We start from the raw sequence: 24,798 nt of genomic DNA on the forward strand, positions 1-24,798 counted from the left end.
AGCAATCCTGCTTGTAGCGCGCAGCTAATTTGCAGGATCGACCAAACCAGGGCCGAGAACTGCCCCCGATGGGCACAACAGATGACGGAAGCTATTTTATGAGTGACTCCTCTTTGTCGAAATAAAGTCCATTTCATTTTAATTTTTCATATTTGAAACTTGGTAATCATCCGAAGAACTATTTTTTTTTTAAGTAAGTTCAAATTGTCAATTTTAATTGTACACATCGACTGTTCAGTTAATGCGTAAGACTGTACGTCGTTTCAGTTTAAACTGAGCATCTATAGCGAACTTTAATTTTCAGCTTTTACATGAAGAATATTATAAAGCCTTGTAGTGTAATTATTTTATCTAATTTTTTTTCTATCACGTCAATTTTGTTCTTACGGCCTCTAAATTTAGTAATGCACTATTTTCGTTTCTATGCAATTTATTTACATCTGACAGCGATCTTAAGTACCTCTAAAAGAAACATTTAATATATTCTTGGCGCATTCAAGATCATAAAATTTCCCTCTGGACCGTATAAACGTATGAGGGGAACGTCCCCTACCTTGCATTTCGGCGCTCGCGAGTTACATTTAACGCGTAATTGAGTGGTACGAGAACCCAGGGTAAGGTTTCACGAGAACATAAAAATGCCGCCATTTTTAATATCGAACGTTTAGCCGCTCTTTTGGCATCGTGATCAGATTATGCGAAATTGCTTTTGATTCAGATAAAATAATTGAAGTCGAATTTAAATTCTACGTGATTTCTGTATGGAATTCTTGCCTTTTATTATTTGGCCAATCATTTCAATGTACTCGTAAGTTATTGTAATTTTAAATCTATATAAATTACTAGCTGTTCGCGACTTAGTCTGCGTGGAAGTTAAAAAAAACACAAGTGAGTAGCCTATGTGTTCTTCCAGACTATTTTAGGTCGCTTACATTTCATATAAGTGCAAAAATGAAAAGACAATAACAACAAAATCATAAAATACTAAGGCCGAACATGCAAATGATTTTAATCTACTAATTTACATAGTACAAGCTTAGTATGTTAGCAGTTATTTCAGCAACACAGCGGTTTCACATAATACCTGACTGAGAGCCGCTTAACGACCAACCATTTAGCAAATCAGTATTGTAGCAGTAAAATACTATATGTGTTAAATATTCAATACCAATGCAGATAAACCGCAAAACATAGCCTTCAAAGGGATTTTAACGAGTGTTAATGACCTTTTGGTTTTAACAAGTCATATTGTTAGACATATTTTGCGCTAAGTGATTGATCGGAGATAGATGCTCAGTGGAAACAGAATTTTATAATCGGAGTACAATAAAGTATTTTCATTACAAATATTTTATTAACGATATTTTTCTCAAACATAATTTTATCTTACTAATATTGTAAATGCGAAAATTTAGATGGATGGATGTTTGTAACTTTGTAGCCTAAATGGCTGTACGGATCTCTATGAAATTTGGTATAGACGTAGAGGATAGTCTGGAAGAACACATAGGTTACTTACTTTTGTTTTTTTATACCGCGCGTAAGAAGTCGCAGGCGAAAGCTGGTACATAATAAAGATTTGTTCGTAAAATACAGGTCATTTTTATCTTTGATGTAGAGCATACAATGGAGTAATGAATGTGATTTTCTTTTCAGAGAGCATCATTTCGTTGCAGTTACGACACAATATGTCGTTGTGGAGATTCGATTCGAAACTTCATTCCCGGAGCCGCGTCGCTTTGCGAGATAGGGTTTTCACATGCACTATGTATGTTGTAAATTTTCAGTTATTATTTATTTACCGTATTGTACTTTGTTACTTTCTTACCTATACTAATGTTATAAACAGAAAACATTTGATTTTTGTATGTAATGAATTAAATATAAAATTACTGTACAGATTTACAAAGTATTTTGTCATAAGAAAGCTACCACGTAACTAACATAGGGTATATTTAGTAGCAGAAATTGTTTTTTCATTCCGCGCGAACTAAGAGTAATTCGCTGATAAAAGCTAGTAGTGAATTTTCTAACTAAAATGTAATGTATTTCTACGGTATTTATTAAATATGTCTATTACTTGTAACTGTTTATAGCATATAAGGTTGTACCATCATAGATCGTCATAGTTAGAAGTGTATTTTGGTTATTAATTTTTTTTATTGTAATATCGGAGTACAAAGTACTCCTGCCCAACAGGTGGTGGGTTTTTCAATAACATACATTCGTAAGGCTTTAAGTAGATATAATTATATACGCCACTTATCTTTAAGAAGATTATTGTACTTACCGCGTCCGAGTACGAATTATTGGAAGCCATTTAACAGTGAAAAATTATTTTACAAAAAAAATGAACTAAAACACGATTTTGTTTAATAATGGTGTTTGAAATTAAAACTTTAGTGAAATTTAAACATGGCCTTATACTATAAGTTGTTACCTATTTATGTCGTTTCAGCATTTGGCCTTCAGATGATATATTTGCGAAATTGTGACAGAAAACTACTCGAGTGGCCGAGCTGTGTTCCGCACTTATACCCGCAAAATACTCCAAGCACACTCTACATTACCCTCGCAAGCATACTTCACGGAGTTTATTATGATAAAGTATTGTAGGTCTCAGGTGGCTTGCGGAATAAAATACATGAATATACGCTTATTTCATTTACTATTTTTATATTAAGCATAATGTACCGCGAATAAGTTTTATATTAGGGTAAGCAACAAGTTACTCGATGGTAAGTGGTCATCGTTAGCGGGAACACGCACAAACGCTTTGAACTTACAGGTGCCCTATCGGCGCTTAAGAGTACATACTTGAAAGGTCTTCTAGTCTTTACATTGTAAAGTATCTTTGGATAACTAAGTCATTATACTGAGAATTTTCTTTCAAAATCATCTGAATAAAAAAAAATATTCAAAGCTATATTTACAATTCTATGTAATTTATATCATACCAGGATATAAGAAGCTGACATGTCATTTAACAAAGTACAAACCACTTTAAGGTATTTCTTCAAACTCAAAATTCACAACACGTTCTCAGCAATTCGCTAGCGATCGCCTCGTTCGTTTCTCATTACACTTTTGTTTTTTTTACTACTTGGGATAGACGAGTGAATAAAAACAGTTTCGAATGATGTTTTACTAAACGGGTTTCCGTTTAAATATTTTACTCTTTGTGTTTTTTTGGATTTATTTCGTTAAAATATTGTAGAGTTGTAGAAATACACAAATGTTATTTATTATAGCAATTTTATTACAGGAAAATCTTCCGTTTTTCTCAAGTAACTGCTAGCGTAGTTAATAAAATAAACTAGAGCAATTAAATGACATCATTGTTTTTATACTGATTTGTAATTTATAGCAGGACCAAATACATAGTTTCGTGCGGTTTAGACTTGTATAGATTCAAGTCAATTGACGGAGTAAACCTCTGAAAATACATTCGACGAGCGCTCTACATCAATCATGCAGCAAACGACGTAACCGAGAGCTTGCTATAGTCTGACTCTATACTAGATCGACATGAATAACCTATGTTCAACTAGTTTTATTTTATTTATCTATTGTAATTAATTTATACAAACGTTTATACAAATATCTTACAAAGTAACAACAATAAGTATCCCTTCTGGCGTGCAATATAAATGCAGCGAAATAAACATTTGGGAATAATATAATGAACCTAGTACCAATGCATGTTCGCAACTATAACACAAAGAAAAATAACAAAACAAAAAAATCTTAACAAGCTGAATCTAAATTAACACATCCTGTAGTTAAGGCATGACTTCGTCCTAGATTAAAATAAAACTTGCTAAGTTGCTTGCGTCTTCCAGATTATGCTCTACATCACATAAATATTATAAATGCGAAAGTTACGATGGATTGATGGATGTTTGTTAGCGTTTGTAGCCTAAACGGCTGAACGAATCTCCATGAAATTTGGCACAGGTTTAGAGCAGTCTGGAATAACACACAGGCTACTTTTTATCCCGGGAGTAGTTACGGTTCCCGTGGGATTCGTTAATTTAGTTTTTTAATGTTTACTCGATCATTCTGCAACGGTTCAACATATCTTATTGAATTTCGGCACAGATATAAAACAAAGTCTGGAGTACACATGGAGAAATCCCCGAGAAATGTCCAGTTCCCGAGGGATACGTAGCTTTTTGTTATTTGTATAGTCTATACTAAATTTTATAGTGATACGTTACGCTGTATTGACATGTTACAAACATCTATCCATCTGCCTAAGTATATTATCCATTTACTATTCAAATACAAATATAGTTCTTGCTTTCAAATGGAAGAGAAATAACTCTGTAATAGCAAACAAACATATAATTTCGTTTTTATTGAGAAGAATGAGTAAGACAGTATCTTTGTTGAGCAGGTATTAAAAAATTGAAGTAGAAAATTTATATTTTAACTAATGATATTTTAAATCCGATTATTACTATAATGTCTTATGACAAAAGATGTTAATTATTAGATAACAAAAAACTCAAACGATTAATTTAAATTGGACCTTCTTGACCCTTTTTCCCCAAAATACAAAAGACCCTCAATTCAAATAATCGATTTAAAAAGTCAAAAATATTTCACTTAATCCCAATTTATGGCATCAAGTTAGCGAAATGTTGCCCTCAAAAGCTTCCGGAGGTAATGCTTTCTTTATAAAACAACAAAGAATGCAAATTTTAACCTCTCAAAATAATTTTATGTAAATTGCGGTAGTACTTTGGTCTCGTATTTTAATTTTCGAGATTAAGGAATAAAAATTAAGTACAAAAAAACAAAATTAGATTAAATATTTAATTGAATGAACCTGTTTAAATAAAAAAAAACTTTTCACATTCAAATTAGGTTAATGAAGGAGTTAACGAAAAAAACATAACAATAGTGACTATAGCATTTTTATTAAAACAATAAATATTATGTTTAAAGTGAAGATATTATCAAATTATTAATTGGAGTAAACAAAGCGACATTCTTAACACTGTACGGGATTTAAGAGCAAATATTAAAGGTAGTTTTAAATATTTCGATTGGTACGCTTTCCTTACAATCATACAAACATCAACATTTAAATGGATTTTTTTGAAACTTGGAGTTTAAGCGCAACCTTATCACTTAAGCCCGCTTTAACATCTTCGCACGAATGGGCCGGCTCGCCTGGTGTAATACTGTAATACCACACAGAAGACAGGCGTGAAGTGGAAGAAATTCCGCGTTTCGTCTGCTGAGTGTGGTGCCGGGGGCCTAATTTTTGTCCCTTTCCCTTTCCACCCTTTTCTTGAGAGGAAAAAATGCCAAGGAAAAGTGGATTTGACGGCGCATAGGAAGGGAAAATTTTCTCTTTATGTGCGTCTCCTCCTCCGTCAATCAAGGGTAGGCAGCGCATCTGCAATTGCGGATGTCTATAGGCAGCGGTCGCTTTCCATTTCGGTAGATTCAGGTGGCCGCTTGCTCGTTTGCCACCTTATATTATAAAAAAAGCCGTTGTCATATTTATTCTTAGTTTGGTTATTTGTCGTTCGTTTTATGATTGAAATTAAAATAAAAAATATACAAACATTCAACTTTCGTGACAATATAAATATTCATAGCTTTAACGTAGCAGGTCGGTATATGAAAAGATTTCCACTTTCTTCGGTGTAATTTATTTCCAATTCAACGTAGGCACGTCTACAGCTCCCGACAAAACCCGAGCAAATTCCCTGCTGTTTTCATTGCCTTTTAATGATTCCTTTTTTCACGTCTTAAAAGGATTAAGGAAAATCCTGGTTTTAGTTTTTTTATCTCATTTCTTCTTTATACTACTTTGTGCATTCGTTTATGTTTAATGAGATTTTTTATCTATATCTATTAAGCTTTATTAATGTTTTGAACGACTTTAATTACTAGAATATAACTTCAGTGTTTGTTAATAAATCATACTGATAACATAAATGTGAAAGTTTAGATAAATGGATGTTAGAGTTTGTAGCCTAAACTTAGTATAGATATAGAGGATAGTCTGAAAGAACACATAGGCTATTTTTATTTAATTCCAAGCAGACGGAGTCGCAGGCGAAAGCTAGTAAACAAATAAATATTGGCCGTAACTACATATTTACTAACATTACTTCTTCCGGTTCTCCAAACAATAGAGTAAACACACAACATCGTACCATCCACGTGTTTGTAAATATACTCCGTTAACAATTGTCTTTATGTCATAGGACACAGGATACCAAAACAATCATCCAACTTTAGAAAACAGCAGATAATTCGTAGCCGAATTTTCTAGAAGACTCCTGTTAAAATTCTTTTTGTTTAAGCAATGTAACATTGCGTCCTTAATTTGTGAGCTCTCAACATCCAGGATATATGAGATATATCCGTAGAGGAGCTCAGGAGATCCGCTTAGGTACTTCCAGTAAAAAGTAATTTCCATGTAAAACTAACGATCGAATACTAAACGCATTTTAAACACTTCGTTTCGCTTACAATCTGACGGACGTTAAAATTTCAATTGTAGCTTAAACGTGGCTATTTAAGACTATTTCGTTTTAGTATAAGACAATCAGTTACTAATCTTACTAATATTATAAATGCGTAAGTTTAGATGGATGGATGGATGTTTGTTAGAGTTTGTAGCCTAAACGGCTATACGGATTTCGATTAAATTTGGTATTGATGTAGAGGATAGTCTGGAAGAACACATAGGCTACTCACTTTTGTTTTTTTTTAATTCCACGCGGACGTAGTCGCGGGCGAAAGCTAGTTACTAATATTTAATCAAATCATTAAACTGCCTTATAAAGCTTAGGCTTATTACACGTAGGCTGACGAACACAGCTGCATGTTACTAGCATCCTTTAATTTTAAAATTTATAATTTAAAATTTAATTTAGCAAGAACTAGAATTGACTTTTATTGTTTCGGAGTTTGAAGTTATTTGAGAACATCTTCAAAAAGAGCAAAAGGGATGAAGTTGTAATTACCAAACAACACGACCCGCGATCGAGTTTCTAAACGTTTGCCAGTTAAAAAGTTTTCATCCTTTTGGTAGAAATTTGATATTTAAACGTTAGGGTTATTAACTTCGAAAGCTGTAATTAGTTTTAATAAAGAGGCCAATTATAGAAATATTTTTTTACTTTCATATTTTTGTGCTTTTGGGACGTGAATTTGGAATCCTACTTACCTTTGTTTTTTAAAGATAAACATGGCCTAAGGAAAAGATATTAAGAGAATTGTCTTGTTTGTTAAAGCATTGAACGAGTAAATAAACATGAAAAACAAAGACAAAGAACTTCAAAGGAGAATGAATTCGATAGAATCGTTAAAGCGAAATATACTCCGTTTCATGTTAGCAAATAATGAATTACATCGCTATAAAATTAATAATAATAAATTTCGGATAACAGAATCTACGTCAGAAAAAATGCTGAAATTCCATGATATTATTGACAAATTTTTATGCGATGTGCTATTTAAAACTCTAATAAACAGTATTTAGAGTTTATTTTCTTTCATTCGATGTAAATAAATTGACTGAACACATTTACATCGTTACAAAACTCATCACGGTTCCAATAAGTAGGTAAATAAATTTTCTTTATTCTTTATTTCTTACCGCTTTCAAAGGATTTGCACGTTTTATTTGTTCACGCTAATAGGATTAAGGGAATCTAAAGGCTTTGCTTTGTTCCGCACTTTGTTATCTACAACATTTCCGGTTTGTAATTAAACTAACTATTGGATTAAAATATACTAACCTTAAACTATAATATTGATTTAAAAATAAGCTAATTTTTAATTACTTTATGTAAAATAAAACAAAGAAGCATTTTTAATAAACTGTAAAATTACATTATGTATTTTAATACAAGAATAAAGAAATGTTTGAAACGAACTAAGAAATGTTACATATGCCGAGCGCCGTTCTTACAAAGTATGTAAATTTAAATCGCACTCCGGAAAGAAATGCATGGTTTTTAAATTCAAGAACATATCAAAAAGTTTTACATTTGCTCGCTTTCTTTATGGAAATGTATTCTGTAAATCTCTTTGCGATTATTTAAAAAGTAAAGTTAACATTTGCAATAATACGTTGTCAGCCCTTATTGAATTAAAAAAATAATACCCGTATACTGAAACGTAAAATGCTTCGCGATCTCAAAAATATCAAAAATTTAATGGAATTTAGAGATAAGCGTGTTTTGACATTTAAGACGCTGTTACTGTTTAAATGTCGTTTCATTATTCGGTCGTATGACAGTAATACATTTTGGTAATAGCATTTTAGAACTAAAACCATTCGCCGGCGGCACCGCGCTGCTAGTCGATGTAACCAACACCAAGTAATCGTAGTATGATATTTACACCCAGAACAATTGCTAACTAAAAATGCTATCAACGAAAATAGCTTAGAAATTCATCAAATTGTAGGAGCCCATGAAAATGTAATACAGAAGGGGAATCTCGTAACAGGCAATACATATACAGAGTGTTCCTACAGGAGCGAGGCTGACTCAATTATGCATTGAATGCGGCCCTCTGTAGCCGAACGTACACGGAAACAATAGCTACTCTGTGTAATTACACCAAAGTCTTCCATAGATAATGCAAAGTTACGTACCATTTGATTGTACATTTACGACCTGTACTTTTAGAACCATTGTTAAGGATATAAAGAAAACTACATTTTTTAAACAAAGTTCACTGATTTTCTCTTGAAAAAACAAGTAACTAGTTACAATAACTTTCAATTCGGAATAACTGTCCCTTATAACAATTTAGGGTTGATTTATAATCATACTTCACAATTTTACAATTCGTTTTAATTTAGAAAAAAATGTTTTTTCGCATATGGTAAAAGTAATGGTAATTTTACCATCCTGTATGTCAGTCAAATATAACCGGAATGCGGAAAATCCTAACCAAAAACATGTTCCGTAGATACGCCCGTACACAGGTGCGTCTCGGAAGCATTCCCCGAGCATCTCATTATAACAGCTGGAAGCGCTTGGAAGAAACTGCTGTACTTAAATTCTTTTATTCTTCTTTCATGTTTAAATAAAACTTTGTGTAACATATTTTCAACAGTTGAAGATAATATTTCAATACTTGTATTTGAAAATAAGCAAATGATACAACGAGTTCTTAAGATGCAGTGAATAAAAAAATCAATTACGTTATACAGTTTTAGGTTTTATTTTTTTATATGTTATAAGTTGTCGAATGAGCAAGCGGTCACCCGAATCCGCCGAAATGACGAACCGACCGCTGCCGATAAACATCCACAATTGCAGATATTTACTCCTCTATGCGTCTCCTTCACCGTCAAATCCACTTTTCCTTCCTATTATGTTTTCTTAAGAAAAGAGTGGTAAGGGAAAGGGACTAGTATTAGGTCTCCAACGCACACACCTTAAATGAAATGCGAAATTGCTTCCACTTCAAGGCTGTCTTCTTTGTTGTCGTGGTATCGCACCGGGCGTTAAAAGCACGAGATGTTAAAGCAGGCTCTACTATTAAAACTAATGGCTTTAGTAATAGTGTGATTGTGTTACTTGATTTATAAGTCGACGGTTGTAAACAGTTAAGCGAATCGTTATCGGTCACTCACCTTGCTCACGGGTAACGTATATTACTTCAATATTTTCTTGTTACAAGTAACGGTGTAAATGTTTAGTTTTACTAACATTATACTTATTGATTGTAAGTGAATTTTATAGTGCAACTAAACAGTTGAATTGGCTGCGAAACAATCGACAATCGCACAACTACAAAGTAACACTATTAATTGAAAATTTTGTTTGTCGACTTTTATGGTCAATACTACTTTTGCGTCATTTAAGTAACTACAATATCGCTGATAAACTCGACAGCTGTATTTAAACGTCCAACTCTCCCACGCAGTTGAGCGAAGTGTTTATTTTGTGACATCGACAAAATGGTGGACTTTATAATCCGGTCGATCGGACGAAGCGCTGATTAAAACTGAACGTGGGTGTGTTATTTATCTTGTTCATCATCATCATCTCCTTATCCTACTCCCGTAGGGTCGGCGCAACAGGTTTTTGTCCTCCACATAACTCTATCATACGTCATCTCAGTCATCACTCCCTTTTTGATCATGTCACCTTTTACACAATCCATCCATCTCTTTCTTATTGTTATTTATCTTGTTGTTTTTGTAAAATGTAATGGTTTAATATTATTCAATGTTTTTAGTTATAATAAGGCGATGGCGATAAATGTTTGAATTTGATTTTTTTAAAACCAATCATCGCTTTAATATCGACCGTCTGCACAAGGTACATTCGTGTATTATTTTCTTTTGCACATTTTTGCAAGTCAAATTTAATTAAAAAAGGGGAGAGCATTCCAACAGCGCCGGCGGCCCTTCAAACTCTGCCAACGAATCGATAGTACACAGGGATGTTTATACACGTATGCACATAAATTTAAAATATAAAGTTGAACCAATATAAATAGAATTACATATATTATGGGGCTTCGTTAGTTTTCGATGTCAATGTAACCGTAAAACAAAGGCAATTCAGTTTATATTTTAAGTAGAATAGAGAAATATAATATGTTTTCAATAGCTTGTACTTACACATTTTTTAATGTATGGTTTCACAACGACTGATAGAGATGTATGAAAGAGCAGCACATGTGCCATCTCAGTAAGGGATAAGGGCAAGTGGATGATGATGCTTTCACAACATAGCAATAATTTATTCGCTGCGATAAAACATCACACGTAATGTTGCCCCGAAATCATCATCATCATCATCATCACCAGCTCACTATACGTCCCCACCGAGGGGCTCGGAGCCTACCCTAATAAGGGGTAACTAGGCCATAGTCAACCACGCTGGCCAAGTGCGGGTTGGTTGACTTCACACATATCTTTGAATTTCTTCGCCGCTATGTGCTGGTTGCATCACGATGTTTTCCTTCACCGTAAGAACGTCAGGTAAATTATGTACATATGAAAAATCGAAAATCACATTGGTACATGGCGGGATTCGAACCCAAGACCTGTAGATTACAAGTCAAGTGTTTAAACCACTGAGCCACCGACGCTCTTATGCCCCGCAATGCAAACCCGATATTTTCAGATTCATTTTTCTTTTAAAAAAACTGATTGGCATTTTCAATTTCATATAAAAGAGCTTCCAATTTAATTCCCGCTTTCACGACTTATTTTTCTTCCGTGAAAGAATCTATTGATTAATTTTCTCTTCTTTCCTGGAAAATAATTTAGCAAGTTCAAATAGGTGTTTATTCAAACAATGGCGCTGCTTATTGATATAGGTATATTATTACATACATTATTGCAACTTTATTTTAGCGTTTTTTTGGTGTTTTATTCGTCGCCAAGATTGATTGTCAATTAGTAAATTAAAATAATTTTCGTCCACGACGGCACCTGGTTCCTCATTCGATCCATCAATGTAGAGTTAATGTTTTTGGTTGTAAAGCAGTAATCACTTAACATAAAGTTCGTTTTGTTGTTTTAATTACTGACGTCATAAAATAGCTCTAGAGATTCGACTTTCATCTCTTTCATTGTCTATGGTTGAGCGTCTGTCGCTCATTGGTTTAAGCACTTGACTTGTAATCTACAGGTCTTGAGTTCGAATCCCGCCATGTACCAATACATAAATATACATAATTTACCCGACGTTCTTACGGTGAAGGAAAACATCGTGATTCAACCTACACAAATCGGCGAAGAAATTCAAAGATATTTGTAAAGTCAACCAACCCGCAATGGGCCAACGTGGTTGACTATGGCCTAGTCACCCTAATTTAGCTCTACCCCTCGGTGGGGACGTATAGTGAGCTGGTGATGATGATGATGATTGTCTATGGCAAACAAAGAAGAAGCATGTTTTTGTTTCTGATTTCTGGTATTGAATCTCTGCAATAAAATCTTATACAAGTGACGCAAACACGTTTCATGTTACAAGATGCGTGTTTGCGCGTAAGCGTCTCGTCGCCCTTTTACACGGTCAGTGAGTCGGGGTTATTAACCGATAAGAATTTCAAGTTTAAGTCGTTGTGAAATGTAGTTTATATTACTAAATATATGGCATCAAAACGAATCTTAACAGGACATTATACAGTTTCATGCTTTATAGTAAAAACTAGCTGTTCCCTGCGACTTCATCCGCATAAACTTATGAAAATGTTATTTTATAGTTTACATGTGTCAAATAATCAATTGCAAATGTCAAAATATCAATTACCTTAATACAGAAATTTTGCATTCTTGATGTTGGCAGCAACTTATGGTCTCTTTCCCACATTAGGGTTTTTATCCAAAATATTAACCCCCTATGTTTAATGACGTGAAAATTCATAGTCTAAAGCATGACGTAAGTGTAGGGCTTTTTATTACAGAAGGAATAATTCAAAAACATGCTGTAATTGCTGACATCTTAGGCAACAAAGAAGTGTGTGTTTATGCTTTATTATAATAGTATAGATAGATATAGGTATACTAATAACATTCACACTTAAATAATATTGATTGAAAGATACTGCTGCACTGAGGGTCGTTCATTGATCACTAAGGGATATTATATAGTATATGATAGTCGTCTTATAAAATCTACACAAAGTTAAACCTATGTAATAACTAATTTGAGCCAGTTAGTAAATGCTTTCTATATAAATAATATTTCTTTCTATATATATATTCAAATCATTTGCGTATTCTCTCTAGAACTTACTATATAATAATAATAATAATAAACTTTATTTCAAGCTACACTTTTTTTTTGCTCATAGTTTGTTAGTAATAGAAAAAAACTTAATACCTATGTTAGTCACACATACATCCAAATGTTATTCTAAACTGTACAATTATCGCTTGCCACGTGCAGCTTTATGCATTGATTGATATATGCACAATCCAGTCTGCTGGCAATTATATGTAGAATGGTGTTGGGGCTGGCTCGCACCCTGCGCACCAGGGATGCGCATCTTTTACGCATAGTGGCATAGAAGCAATCGACGCGCGCTTCTGCAAACATCCCTGATGCGCTGCAGAATCGAGGCTGCCCCAACAGCACTCTGAAAGCATTATTGTACTGAACGCGAAGGAAGGAAACTATAAAATGTACAATTAATTTATGAAACATAAAATTTATGAATGAAATTCGAAGTTTGTCACAGTTAATTTGTTAGGCGAAAAGTAGATGGTAATTCAGTTGCGGGCACAGAGCGGGTTTAATATTGCACGACATCTGATGAGTAATTAGTTATTCTGACAATTAGCTGCGGAGCGTCGACCGGCTACGACGCTCAGGTAAGGGGTAGAGTTATAAATTTAATTTATTAAAATCACCTTCAATCTTTACGCTTGTCTTGCGATATTAACTGTGAATTTAAACTGTTATAAAAAAAACATAATTTTAACTCAAGGAAGTCTTTTTTTTTTCAAGCGACCAGCTGAATCCACCGAAATGGAAAGCGACCGCCGCCCACAAACATCCGCAATTGCAGATGCGTTTCCTACCCTTGATTGACGGGGGAGGAGACGCACATAAAGAGGACATTTCCCCTATCTATGCATCTCCTCCACTGTCAACTCCACTTTTCCTTCCCATCCTTTCCTGTTAAGAATAGGGTGGAAAGGGAAAGGGACTAAAATTAGGCCTCCGGCACCTGTCTGTCGTCGTAACAATAGTCTTGTTTCGAAACATGTGTGACGTCATATTCTGATAGCGAGTGAGAGTATAGCACGAAACGATCCGTCAATCAGCAGCTATGAATATATTAATAATTAACGCAACTTTCTCAACTGCAGTTAACGATATGTATAGAAACTGCCATTTAAAAACAAAAGATGGTTGCCTATTAACAATTGCATCATTTAACTTCGGCAATGGCCTGTCCCACCAAATAAATTATCTGATAACATTCAAACGAGCAAAATATATGATGGAAATATCGGATTTTGTTCCCTTATCTGACAGTGACGTCATTTTTAAGCTATATGAGTATCTATCAGCAATGGTGGGACAGGCCCTTAGTCTATTTAGACAGTGTAACGTAATCTCTGACTATTATATTCTACTGGTAAAGCTATAGGCCGTATTATGAGTTTTGGATTATCGAGAAGATAGCGCCTAAAGGTAGCAATTAGTAGAGGTGTTGGAAACTCGGACAAATAATAATAGAAATATATTTTACTGTAAAAGTTGTCCAAGCAAAGTACTTCCAGCGTGTCTATAAAAATCAATAAATCACAACTTTAGCTTTTAAAATTATTTCAGCCATAAAACACAAAATTCCCTCGTTCTTGACATTTATTATTTGACAATTTGGCAAATATCCAATACGGATTGGAAACATTCTTCAGATGTGACCTAAATTATATCTTTATTTTAAGACAGTATTAAAATTAAAAAGTACAGGGTCAATCTAGGGACAGGATTTTTGAGAAATATTCAAAATTCATTTCTTAACTCTTTTGTCTTCCAAATTCTATTAAATTCAGATTTCAATTTTGTTTTCCTCGTGGATTCCTATCCATATGTTCTGTTTTAAGAACTTCGTAATCATACTAATATTATAAATGCGAAAGTTTAGATGGATGTATGGATGGATGTTTGTTAGAGTTTTTGGATGAAATTTGGTATAGATGTAGAGGATAGTCTGGAAGAACACGTAGGCTACTCACTTTTGTTTTTTTATTCTACGCTGACGGAGTCGCGAGCGAAAGCTAGTTTATTATATTACGAATTCCTACTACATTCGTACTCGCGATATACATTAAAAAAAACATTAAGTTTGTTATCAAATAACCTTAAAAAAATCCACCTCACTTGTAACATAAGATTTGTTAAATGTCATTAAAAAATAATTTAAAGCATTCTACAACTTCTTAAATATAGCATCTTATAACTTTTAGTTCAGATCTAAATTTTTAAAATTCAATTTGAGATTTGCCAAAGTTTATATTAGGATGACCTCACAATAGGGATAAGTACGAACGAAACAATCCTCCATGGAGATCTAAGAATAATATTGACATAACTCAGATAGAGTTCTATGATAATAGTCACATTCAATATTGTGGAAATACGTATTGTTTCGTCGAACCCAAACGGGCAGCGCATTTTTTCTGTTATAGTTTCAAGGTTTCTAAAAAAACACATTCACAGTTGCAGAATTTAGATCATACCGCAAACTTTGATCACAATTTACGATATAAAAATTAGTAAGTGGTCACACTGGCCAGTGTGTCACTGATTAGCACAAATGTGCACAGATCAAGAAAAATATGTTCCTAGTTACGCTTTAAAATGATAGATAGAGCAGGTGGCAGTCTTTTAGTCTTTTAGACATAAAATTAATTATTATAATACAACGTGTACAGTATTAAAAATAATTACTATAAAACTTAAACATAGATCTTTTGTGACAATCAATTTGAAAATGTGGCGGAATAATTTATTAGTGTCACCACGAACGTGACATTATGACAACTTAATATAGGAGAAACTGCGCCGTTTTAATTAAAACTAGAACTCGCCCTAGCTTAAACAAAGGACAGATTACACAATACACAAGTATTATAGCAAGTTTTACTACGAGATATACCGTTTTTATTATGCCAGGCACTTGGCAGAGCGCGTCGTACCGTTGCCGCTTCGACGACTAAAAAAAAAACAATGTTTTGCCGCCATAAAAACTTAATGTCAAGATCGTGCGTAGTGCCAAATCAGCTTTTTGTGGCGGTGTAACAAATTATTCGTTAATTTCTTTTTAAAGTAAGTTTTAAATTAGTGTACATAGTGGATTTAATTAATGAAATTATGTATTTAAACTGAGCCTTTTATTTATAACACGTTAAAACATTTGGGCTGGCGACAATGGTGGGCAAGTATTTTGTTGTAAAAATTAACAATATTGATTTTCGATTTAACGTAATCTAGTATCACCGTAACAATAACCCGGCGATGGTGATAGCGAAAACGTGAATATACCTGTTTAATTGTGCATTTTTAAGGTTAACATTCTATAACAAGTTATTGACAGTTTGTCCCTTTCTATTATTATAAATACGCTATGCACATGTGCACACGTATAGTATAAACAAATCTAAAAATTAGGCTATTCGGGTAAACATTATATCTTATCGTGTGTATTATCTAAACCTGGGAGAGTGGTCACCTAAGGATGGGCTTACATTGCTTACATGGTCTGACGCTCCGCTAGTGGAGCACGAAATAACCTACCTTCTATAGCGACGACGTGATCGCGTATCTGCTGGGCGAGTAACGGGTCAGGCACGAGCTCAACGAGGTCGTACAACGCGTATATCGAAGGATGGACGCTCTCGAATCGTTGTATCTCCTGTCGTATCGACAGGGAGGTGTTAAGACACGCCTGGGTGTGTTGGCGGTTGCACATAGTGCTCCTGTAGCCAAACATCAGGCCCGGCTCGACCACAACACAACACAAACAATAACACTACACTGGACGATGCATTCCCACTTCAACGCTGCGTGAGCGAAGCGCTCATCGCTTTACGGCGAAAACTTTTGAAACACGCTCGTTTCTTTCACTAAACAACTTCAATATAAACAATAGTACGTCAACACACTTTTACCTAATATAAACAACACACAAAAATGATTATCAGTGAAGTAAACAATCAACGAACTCTTCTTCAATAAAATCGGCACGAACAGACCACCCCGACAGCGGCCATTACCGAACTGGCTTTTTCACTCGTGTTCGTGTCCCATGAATACGCAATGAAATACCACACTATTTTTATCATACTGACATCTAGCGGCGGTACTGTTCACTTTTAAACATAATGCGCGGTCAGTGTAAGGTTATAAAAGTAGATGGCGCGTTAACTGAGTAAAATTCCTGCGATTATTAAAAGAAACAAAAAAAATAGTTCGAGTATTACAATTTGATCAAGTTCGTATATTATTTTCGGTAATCTTGAAATTTGAATACAAATACCACACCTCTCGGTAATTGTTAAGGTATTCGAGTTCGAGTTTGGGACTCGAATACCTCTGATTAGTAAGGAAAACATTCGCTGTTTTTTCTGCTTTTACTATACGACAAATATAAATTGTTAACGATCAGTAATTTTAATTTAATCCGGATAATATTGTGGCTTTGAGGGAATTATTTGGGCTACGTTTCTTGAATACATCGCCGGGATTCCTTTGTTGAGGAGAAAGGAATGTCCGAAATCCGCAATATGAACCGGACGATTATCGATTACAAGACAACAGAATAAGTGATATAATCACCAGAACTGATTTAAACTGGAAAATATTTGACATTACTGTGAAAAAATTGATTTATTTAGCCAGTACTGGTTATAGTGACTCTACCGCCCTGGGCGATATTTCTAGATCGCCCCGTTTAGCGTTCGGGGAATATAAACAGCATTATGAAAGACTAACAATAGACCGGTGGCGCCTGTTATCCAGCGCCCTGGGCGGTCGCCCTTCCGCGCCCTAACCTAATACTGGACCTGAATTAAACGACAATGTTGTTATCAGAAACTTAGAAAGATAAGTAACTTAGAAAGATAGGTAGGTTACAGGTAAGTAAAAATAATATAATTTTATTATAACAAGTGCACCCAAGTGACATGCTATTCAATATTCTTCAAGCTCACCAAGCGTATCAGTTAATGCAATTAAATTACGAGATCTTCTTCAGGGTTGTCACTTGTGATTTTTAATTATAGTTGAAATTAATTTAAAAAATTGCAATTTTTGTATTTGGATCGATCTTCGGATTTTATCTACTGATCTTCGCAGGGGGTAATAATATTAGGGTGGACTGAATTTGGAACTAATTGTACAATATAATAACTGTGTTGGAATATGTAATAAGTAACTTCTTCATGCGCCACGATAGCTCTACCATAATGGTTTTGTTTATCTATTTCACATTTATGGTAGCGTCAACCCCACCCCCATCCTTTACCTCAGACCATACATATTTATTGGGTTATTCATATCTGAGATAAAATATAGAAAAACAGATCTAAATATACTTCGGTACCGGATTGTGTCAACCCTATATTGGCGCACGCTAATTATTAATACCTGTCTCGTGAGTGCAAGTGCAGCAAGCCGGCTTGTTTGTTTGCCTTCCGCCGCACAGTCTGCCGGCGCCGCAATCTATTTCCCTTTCGAAATCCAATTGATTCGGTTACCATTTAATATATTTCGTTGTTCGCTGGTCATACTGAACGTAGCGTAATAAATTCTCTCTCCCATCCAGTCGGAGTAGAACCGTCGCGTCGATTGTACGTTCGCGTTTTGGCGCTCGGTTGCCGCGAACTCGCGTCCGTGTGTTCTGTGCATTAGCTTGGCTCCTCATGTAATTGGCGAGGCGACCGACATGTCTAAAGTCAAGGTAAGGCAATTGATATCTAGTATGTTTTCGATTTCGTATAACAATGACCGATGTTAGAAATTATGTATTCGGTGTTTGGCTGTTAAAATTTTATAGCCTCAAAGTGCAGTTTATAGGAATTTAAATGTTACTTTAAATTGCTTTGATTGATACTAAGTGCGTCGTATCGTAAAGTTTTTATGTCCATAATTTGTTACTGAGAAAAGGTTAACATTGCGTATTTTTTATAAAAAAAAAATCAATTAATTTGAAACCTGACAAAATATAACAGAAGAATTAATTCAAAAAGCATATCAGAAACTAGAGATTAATTAGATGCATGTTTTGGATATTTATAAAAACTGTAATCATCATTTCCATCACATCTTTCGCATAAATTTGAAGACTCTATCGAACGTAAACAATAGGTATACAGCACAAACCAGACATTCAATACATGTTGGACGCCTTTACTTTGTAAAAGTGATCGACGAAGAGTCTCTACTTCTACCAGGAACTAATATATTTTTCGTATTTGGAAGTTATATGGTTCTAAAGTATATCAATGGATAATAGTATTACCTCAACATCCTAAGAAAAGCACATCACTTAAGGCATCGTTTACAAGTAATACAAATAAATATAGAATCGATTAATTAAACTATCCAATAGAAATAAAAATCAATAGATATTTTATTGTACAAAAGTGTTTCTTTTATCCAAAATTCAAGATCAATTTTGCCTTAATTAAAGTAGCTTAAATTTTAGTCTATTTCAAAACAGTAATTTGTATTCTTTACAAAGATTTAGATGTTATTTAACGTTGTATTGTTCTTTTAAACAAATCGCGAATCGAATCGCGAACAAAGAACTGCAACATTGCGAATATAAAATTTGCACGAGATATTGGTAGCGTTGCACCATACACTCTGTACTGACTGTAGTTCACTAGATAGAATGTTTTAATACATCACGAAACAAACAGAAATATCTTTAATACAATGAAAATTGGGATATAACCAAGTGTTTTACCCCAAAAAAGATCTGTTTAAGAACATAAAATAATTACAATTTCACAAAGCCTTTTACAGCAAAGGAGATTCACCCTAAAATTCGATATCCTAAACTTTATTCATAGAATGAACTAACGATAAAAAAGTTACGTCAAGAAAGTTCTAACTTGATTAGAGAGTTTCACGCTAGATAAATAAGTTCTGAGTTTCGGAATAACTAGTTTGTGTTACTGAAAATAAGTCATACAAATAATTTATTGTAATGAAACAAAATTGATTTAAATTATTATTGATCTCATCTTCTGTTTCGACGCTTGTCTGTATTTTAGGAAAATTCATGACGCTACCGACGTTTGCGAAATGTTTTGTAGGCAACGCATCTGTAGTTCCTCTGATGTTGCGGATGTCTATGTGCGTCGTTGACCACCTCTGTGTTCCCTCCACTTGTCTTCCCTTTTCTCATATAAAAAAATGTCTCTTTGAGAGGAACGCTCTGCAAAAAAAATATTTCAAGGCTTTGTTTTAAAGGAAAATTCTTGCCTGGAGCAATGTCAGTTTTTTTGTATTAATTACTCTTAAAATTAGTACCAGAGACCAAAGCCCACTTTAATTAGTTAAGTAACTTACTCGATCTAATTAACATGAAGGAACTCTTATAGCAAATCTCCTCGAATCAAGATAATATTATAAAGTTTTACTCAGAGTTATAACCAGTTCCAAGGTCTAAGATCCTTCATGATCCAAGGTCCTCCCACGGAAAACAATGGACGGTCATTTTTATTCATTTATAACAATTCAGTGAAATCAGCCTTCAGATATATTTTTTTTCGTTTTATTATTCGTTAGGTAGTGGTGAAGTTAAAGCCTGCTTTCAATCTATCGAAATTGTTCTCGTGTAAGAGTTTCCTCGTTCTACGTTTGAAATAATAAAAACAAACAGATACAAGTGGTCTTTCTTTCATTATCGTAATCCTAATATTTTATTTCTCTTTGAAAATGAAGACTAAGACCAGCGAAATCCAAACAAGTGCCTTATCACTTGGATACGAGTTTTGTGTGAGTGAGAGTAGAAAATTATTGACGGTATTAATTTACTTAAAAAACGTTCATGTAATTTAAATAATCATTCTAATATTATGAATTCGAAAGCATAGATGGATGGATGGAAGTATGTTAGAGTTTGTAGCCTAAACGGCTGGACGGATGTCGATGAATTTGGTATATGTAGAGGATACTCTGGTAGAACACTGCAACATCTGCGCTCGGCCACCTCAAGCCTGGTGAATCTGTAAATGCCTCTTCAAGGCAAACAGTGGCCATTCAGTCACAAAAAATCTGGTAGAACACATACTACTTCTGTTTTTTTTTTAGGTTTAAGGCAGACGGAGAATAAAGCTAGTATATTATAATTTACCACTCGATATTTGTCTACATTTCTACTAAGAAATTTATATTTCTAGTACTGTGGAAAATTAGTTATCTTGCATATTTGTAAAAGCGTTCATGTACTTTGTGTATTTGTGCCACGCCTTACTTCAGCAAATACGAGTGCCCATTGTGTTCCAATTTATTTAATGCGCACCGCTCCACTGGATCGCAAAACTAATGGATTACTCCTCCGTTAAGATCCCTATTTCCCGCGGGCATGATTTTCTTAAGTAATACCCAAAGTAATTTCCAATACGAGTTTCCAAGATGAAGATGAGTTTTAATCAATTAGAGTTTGCAGTAACTGTTAACATCGCGATGGTTTTGTAATCTGTTCTTACGAAGGCAATAAGACAATTGTCAATGAGAAGTTGTGTTTAAAAAGATTACTAAAAGATAGCGAGGAGACGAGAAGACGACCAGAAAATCTGATGAAGAAATGAATGAGGTTTGATTATTTTGAAGTACTAAGTGACACAAATAAGAAATAAACATTTACTGCCAAGCATTCAAGCTAAATATATGCATTGTATAGACTTTAAACTCTAAATACTAGATACAAAAGTATGTTTAGAGGAAATCCAACTCAGGGCAGAAACCGACTGATGACGATAATGTGAGACTGACTAAGTAGTAATTAAAAGATATTTGAATTTAAATTCTAGTTTACTCCGGGCCTATTACTTAGAAACTAGAGTTGGAATATGAAAAATTAATGTTGTAGGAATGTTAAATTTAAATGTCTATAGTAAAATGTCAGGTCCCATAGGATAAATGTTATAAAACACTACTATTCACCGTCACGCACCAGCGTGCACGATTTTTCATCTTGTTAATGTTCATGCAGCGGAAAATGACAACTGTTTTTGCATCGGCAGAAGTTATTTTTAGTCCAGAATCGTGTATCAATTGTTTTAAATACTTACAAAAAGGCTCTACTTTTAAATTGAACTGCCGCAAAACTTGTATCGACGCATATTGTTCCTGGTCTTTCGGAGAGAATGAGAGGGAAACATTTGTGACAAGAGATCCACAGCCCAGTTATTACACAGTTTATGGGCGTAGTCATCTTTGAAAGAGGAAACGGTAAGCCTAGATCAACATCTGGCGACGTCCGTGATAGAGTTATTATATTTGACTAGCTGTTCCCGTGTGGCTTCATCTGATCAAATTATAAAAAAATGTTAAAATTGCAAATGTCAAAATTAACGTTACCATAATAACCATACTTACTTAAGATTGGCAGCTTGTAGCTTATTGTCCCTTTTCCACATGAAGGTTTTTTCCAATTTATTTACCACCTATGTTTATTAAGGTGAAAATATATAACCTAAAGCGTGTCTTAAGTGTAGGGCTTTTTATTAAAAAAATAATTGTTCAAAAACATGCTGTGATTCCTGACATCTTTCGCCACGAAGCAGTGTGTGTTTACGCTTTATTATATTAGTATAGATTTAACGTTACACCAAGAAGCTGGGGTTTAATGGTTAACAATATAACGCGTATATAATTAGTATCGTGTTACGCAATTGATTGCAGTTCAGAATACAATAGGCCATGCTTGATGTCACAATGTAAAGTAGACGAACTGAGTAAACGTTTAAATCATATTTATCGAACAATTAGAATCAGAGAGCGCGTTGTTGACGCGTAATTACGGTATAGAAATGTGTACAACAGAGAAAACGAACAATCTAAACAAATTATACTCAAAATGGTCTCAAAATTTAAGAACAAATGTAGATAAAGTATAAGCAAAAATAAGGGTTTATCAAAACCAGCAACATTTACAATAAAAATAAAAAAAAAACCAGACATTTCCCCACAATTCACAGCCGAATTTCCCGAGCTAAAGTCTTGCTCCAATTAAATATATGTTAACACAAAAAATACACATTTTCTTTCACATAACAAAGGCTGACAGTGAACATGCAATTAACGCAGGCCGTTGTCTGCACGACTGTACAGTATCTCACAACATTAATTATTAAGGGTGGGTAGAGACGAGGGTTTGTTTATTCAGCTCTGCTCTGAGAATAAAAGGAGGTCATATATTCTTTTCTAGATTTATTTCTACATTTTCTTAATTTCTGTTTAAGGAAAAGTATGTTTTAATCTCTAGAATTCAAGACTTAATTTATATCAATACTAATAACATTTCAAAAAAATGGTTGTAAACGAAATTAATTCGTTGTTTTGTGGAATTCCCGAGACTGAGTCACCTTACATTAAATTCGAGGTTAAATTAAATAAAGAATAGAGGGTGATTTTGTACACGCCGTAGTCGTTATAAAGTTTAATTGGGTTAATTACTTAACCAAATTAAACTATAAAATGAAAAATTATCAGAAACAGGAAACTTCAATCGTGTACTAAGAAATGTAGGACTGATAACAATAAGTCTTCGACGATTGGTGTCATGGAAAAAAACATTCAAGAATTTTTTTAACAGTATATCAAAACATGCATAACTTAGTTTACTCTGCACGATGTTGTAAGTTGCGATAACTCAAAAAGCTTTAAAATTATTATTATTTCAAAAGCAACAAAATATAACCTATTTTATAATCGCGTGCCGTTGCTCTTTAAATTATTATCAACAATTTAAAATGAAGGTACTTGTAAAATTTTCTAGACTAATTTAATACTAGTTATTGCTCGTGACTTCAACCGGGTGTAATTAAAAAATATAGCCTATGTTACTCACAGATAAATTACCTTTATAACGGTGAAAGAGTTTGACCCAGTAGTTTTTGAGTTATTTCTATAATATAACATGATTATTTCCTCTGCCTTATCCTACTCCGGTAGAGTCGGCGCAACGGGTTTTCGTCCTCATAAGCATTCTATCATCCGTCATCTCAGTCATCACTCCCTTCTTGATCATGTCACCTTTCACGCAATCCATCCATCTCTTTCTAGGTCTACCTCTACCGAAGTATAGTATAGTATAGTTTATAATATTACTATAGATTATCTTACTTCTTACTTATATTAGAGCGAAAGGTTAGATGGATGGATGGTTTGATAGAGTTTGTAGCCTAAACTGCTGAACGGCTTTTGATGAATTTTGGCATAAATGTAAAGTATAAACTGGAAGAACACATGGGCTACTCACATTTGTTTTTTTTCCACGTAGACGGAGTCGCGGGCGAAAGCTACTTTGTAATAAAATAAAATACCAGACGCAAACATAGGTTAATAGAAAATAGTTTGGTTTCCACAAAAGGTTTATTGTGACACAAACAATGAAAAACATATGTTTTCTTCTCACGAAGGATTATATAAATTCACATGAGAAACATGAGGACCTACCCATGTTGTATAAACATATTTTTTATAACATGAGATATTAGATTAAACACTAAATATCTTCAGTTAACTCAGGAAAGTATAGTTTTATTTAAAATGTTTATTTGGAGAAGTAATAGGAGATAATCTACCGTTTATTACCCCACTATGTGGGGGCGCACCAGATTGTCGTTAGTCGTCGAAAACAATATATGCCACGGCAGTAACCTAAAGAGGTAAGTAATGACCACGGACCTCTATTTAGTGTGGTCCTGTCAAACCAATCCCGACATTTCTACATTCGCATATCTAAGCACGCATGCGCATGCATGTCTGTTTTGGGTACTACCACCCTTCTTGAGTGTTTTATCTGGACGGTATAAGTCTGGGACGGAGCCCACTAATACTGTCACTTACTTTAGTCGTCACACCAACTCAATCATGTCACCTAGGCAGTAGCTACTACGTTGAAAATCTCTGTAGAGAAAGCCGTTTATAAGTTCTTGGAATTATTAAATTTGATATAAGAAGCACTTGTTTTTTTTTTTACATTTTTACATGAATTAATGTTTGTTTTTCGCAAACAAAAAAGTACGTTAATTACAAAGTGTTTGGATGTTTTAAATGAATTTTTCAATGAATGATAGTATTTGCGTCA

The 24,798-nt window shown here is 34.1% G+C and overlaps 2 protein-coding genes across 3 annotated transcripts in view; one reads left to right on the forward strand and one right to left on the reverse strand.

The window, feature by feature from the left end:
- Positions 1–16,734, reverse strand: part of LOC106103699 (centaurin-gamma-1A) — a 140,326-nt gene extending 123,592 nt beyond the window's left edge. Inside the window, exon 1 of the mRNA XM_013283528.1 lies at positions 16,266–16,734. Coding sequence (XP_013138982.1) covers positions 16,266–16,461 — 196 coding nt within the window. The 5' untranslated portion in view covers positions 16,462–16,734. The remainder of the gene's footprint in view (positions 1–16,265) is intronic.
- Positions 16,735–18,288: 1,554 nt separating this feature from the next.
- LOC106103677 (angiotensin-converting enzyme-like) overlaps positions 18,289–24,798 on the forward strand; it is a 30,408-nt gene continuing 23,898 nt past the window's right edge. The window contains exon 1 of one of the 2 annotated variants that reach the window (XM_013283501.1): positions 18,289–18,429. In XM_013283501.1, the coding sequence (XP_013138955.1) occupies positions 18,415–18,429 (15 nt within the window). In that variant the 5' untranslated portion in view covers positions 18,289–18,414. The remainder of the gene's footprint in view (positions 18,430–24,798) is intronic. The other variant, XM_013283500.1, reaches the window with a different exon arrangement.

The sequence above is a fragment of the Papilio polytes genome, unplaced genomic scaffold (assembly GCF_000836215.1).
Source record: "Papilio polytes unplaced genomic scaffold, Ppol_1.0 DF823731.1, whole genome shotgun sequence".
Lineage (NCBI taxonomy): Eukaryota > Metazoa > Arthropoda > Insecta > Lepidoptera > Papilionidae > Papilio > Papilio polytes.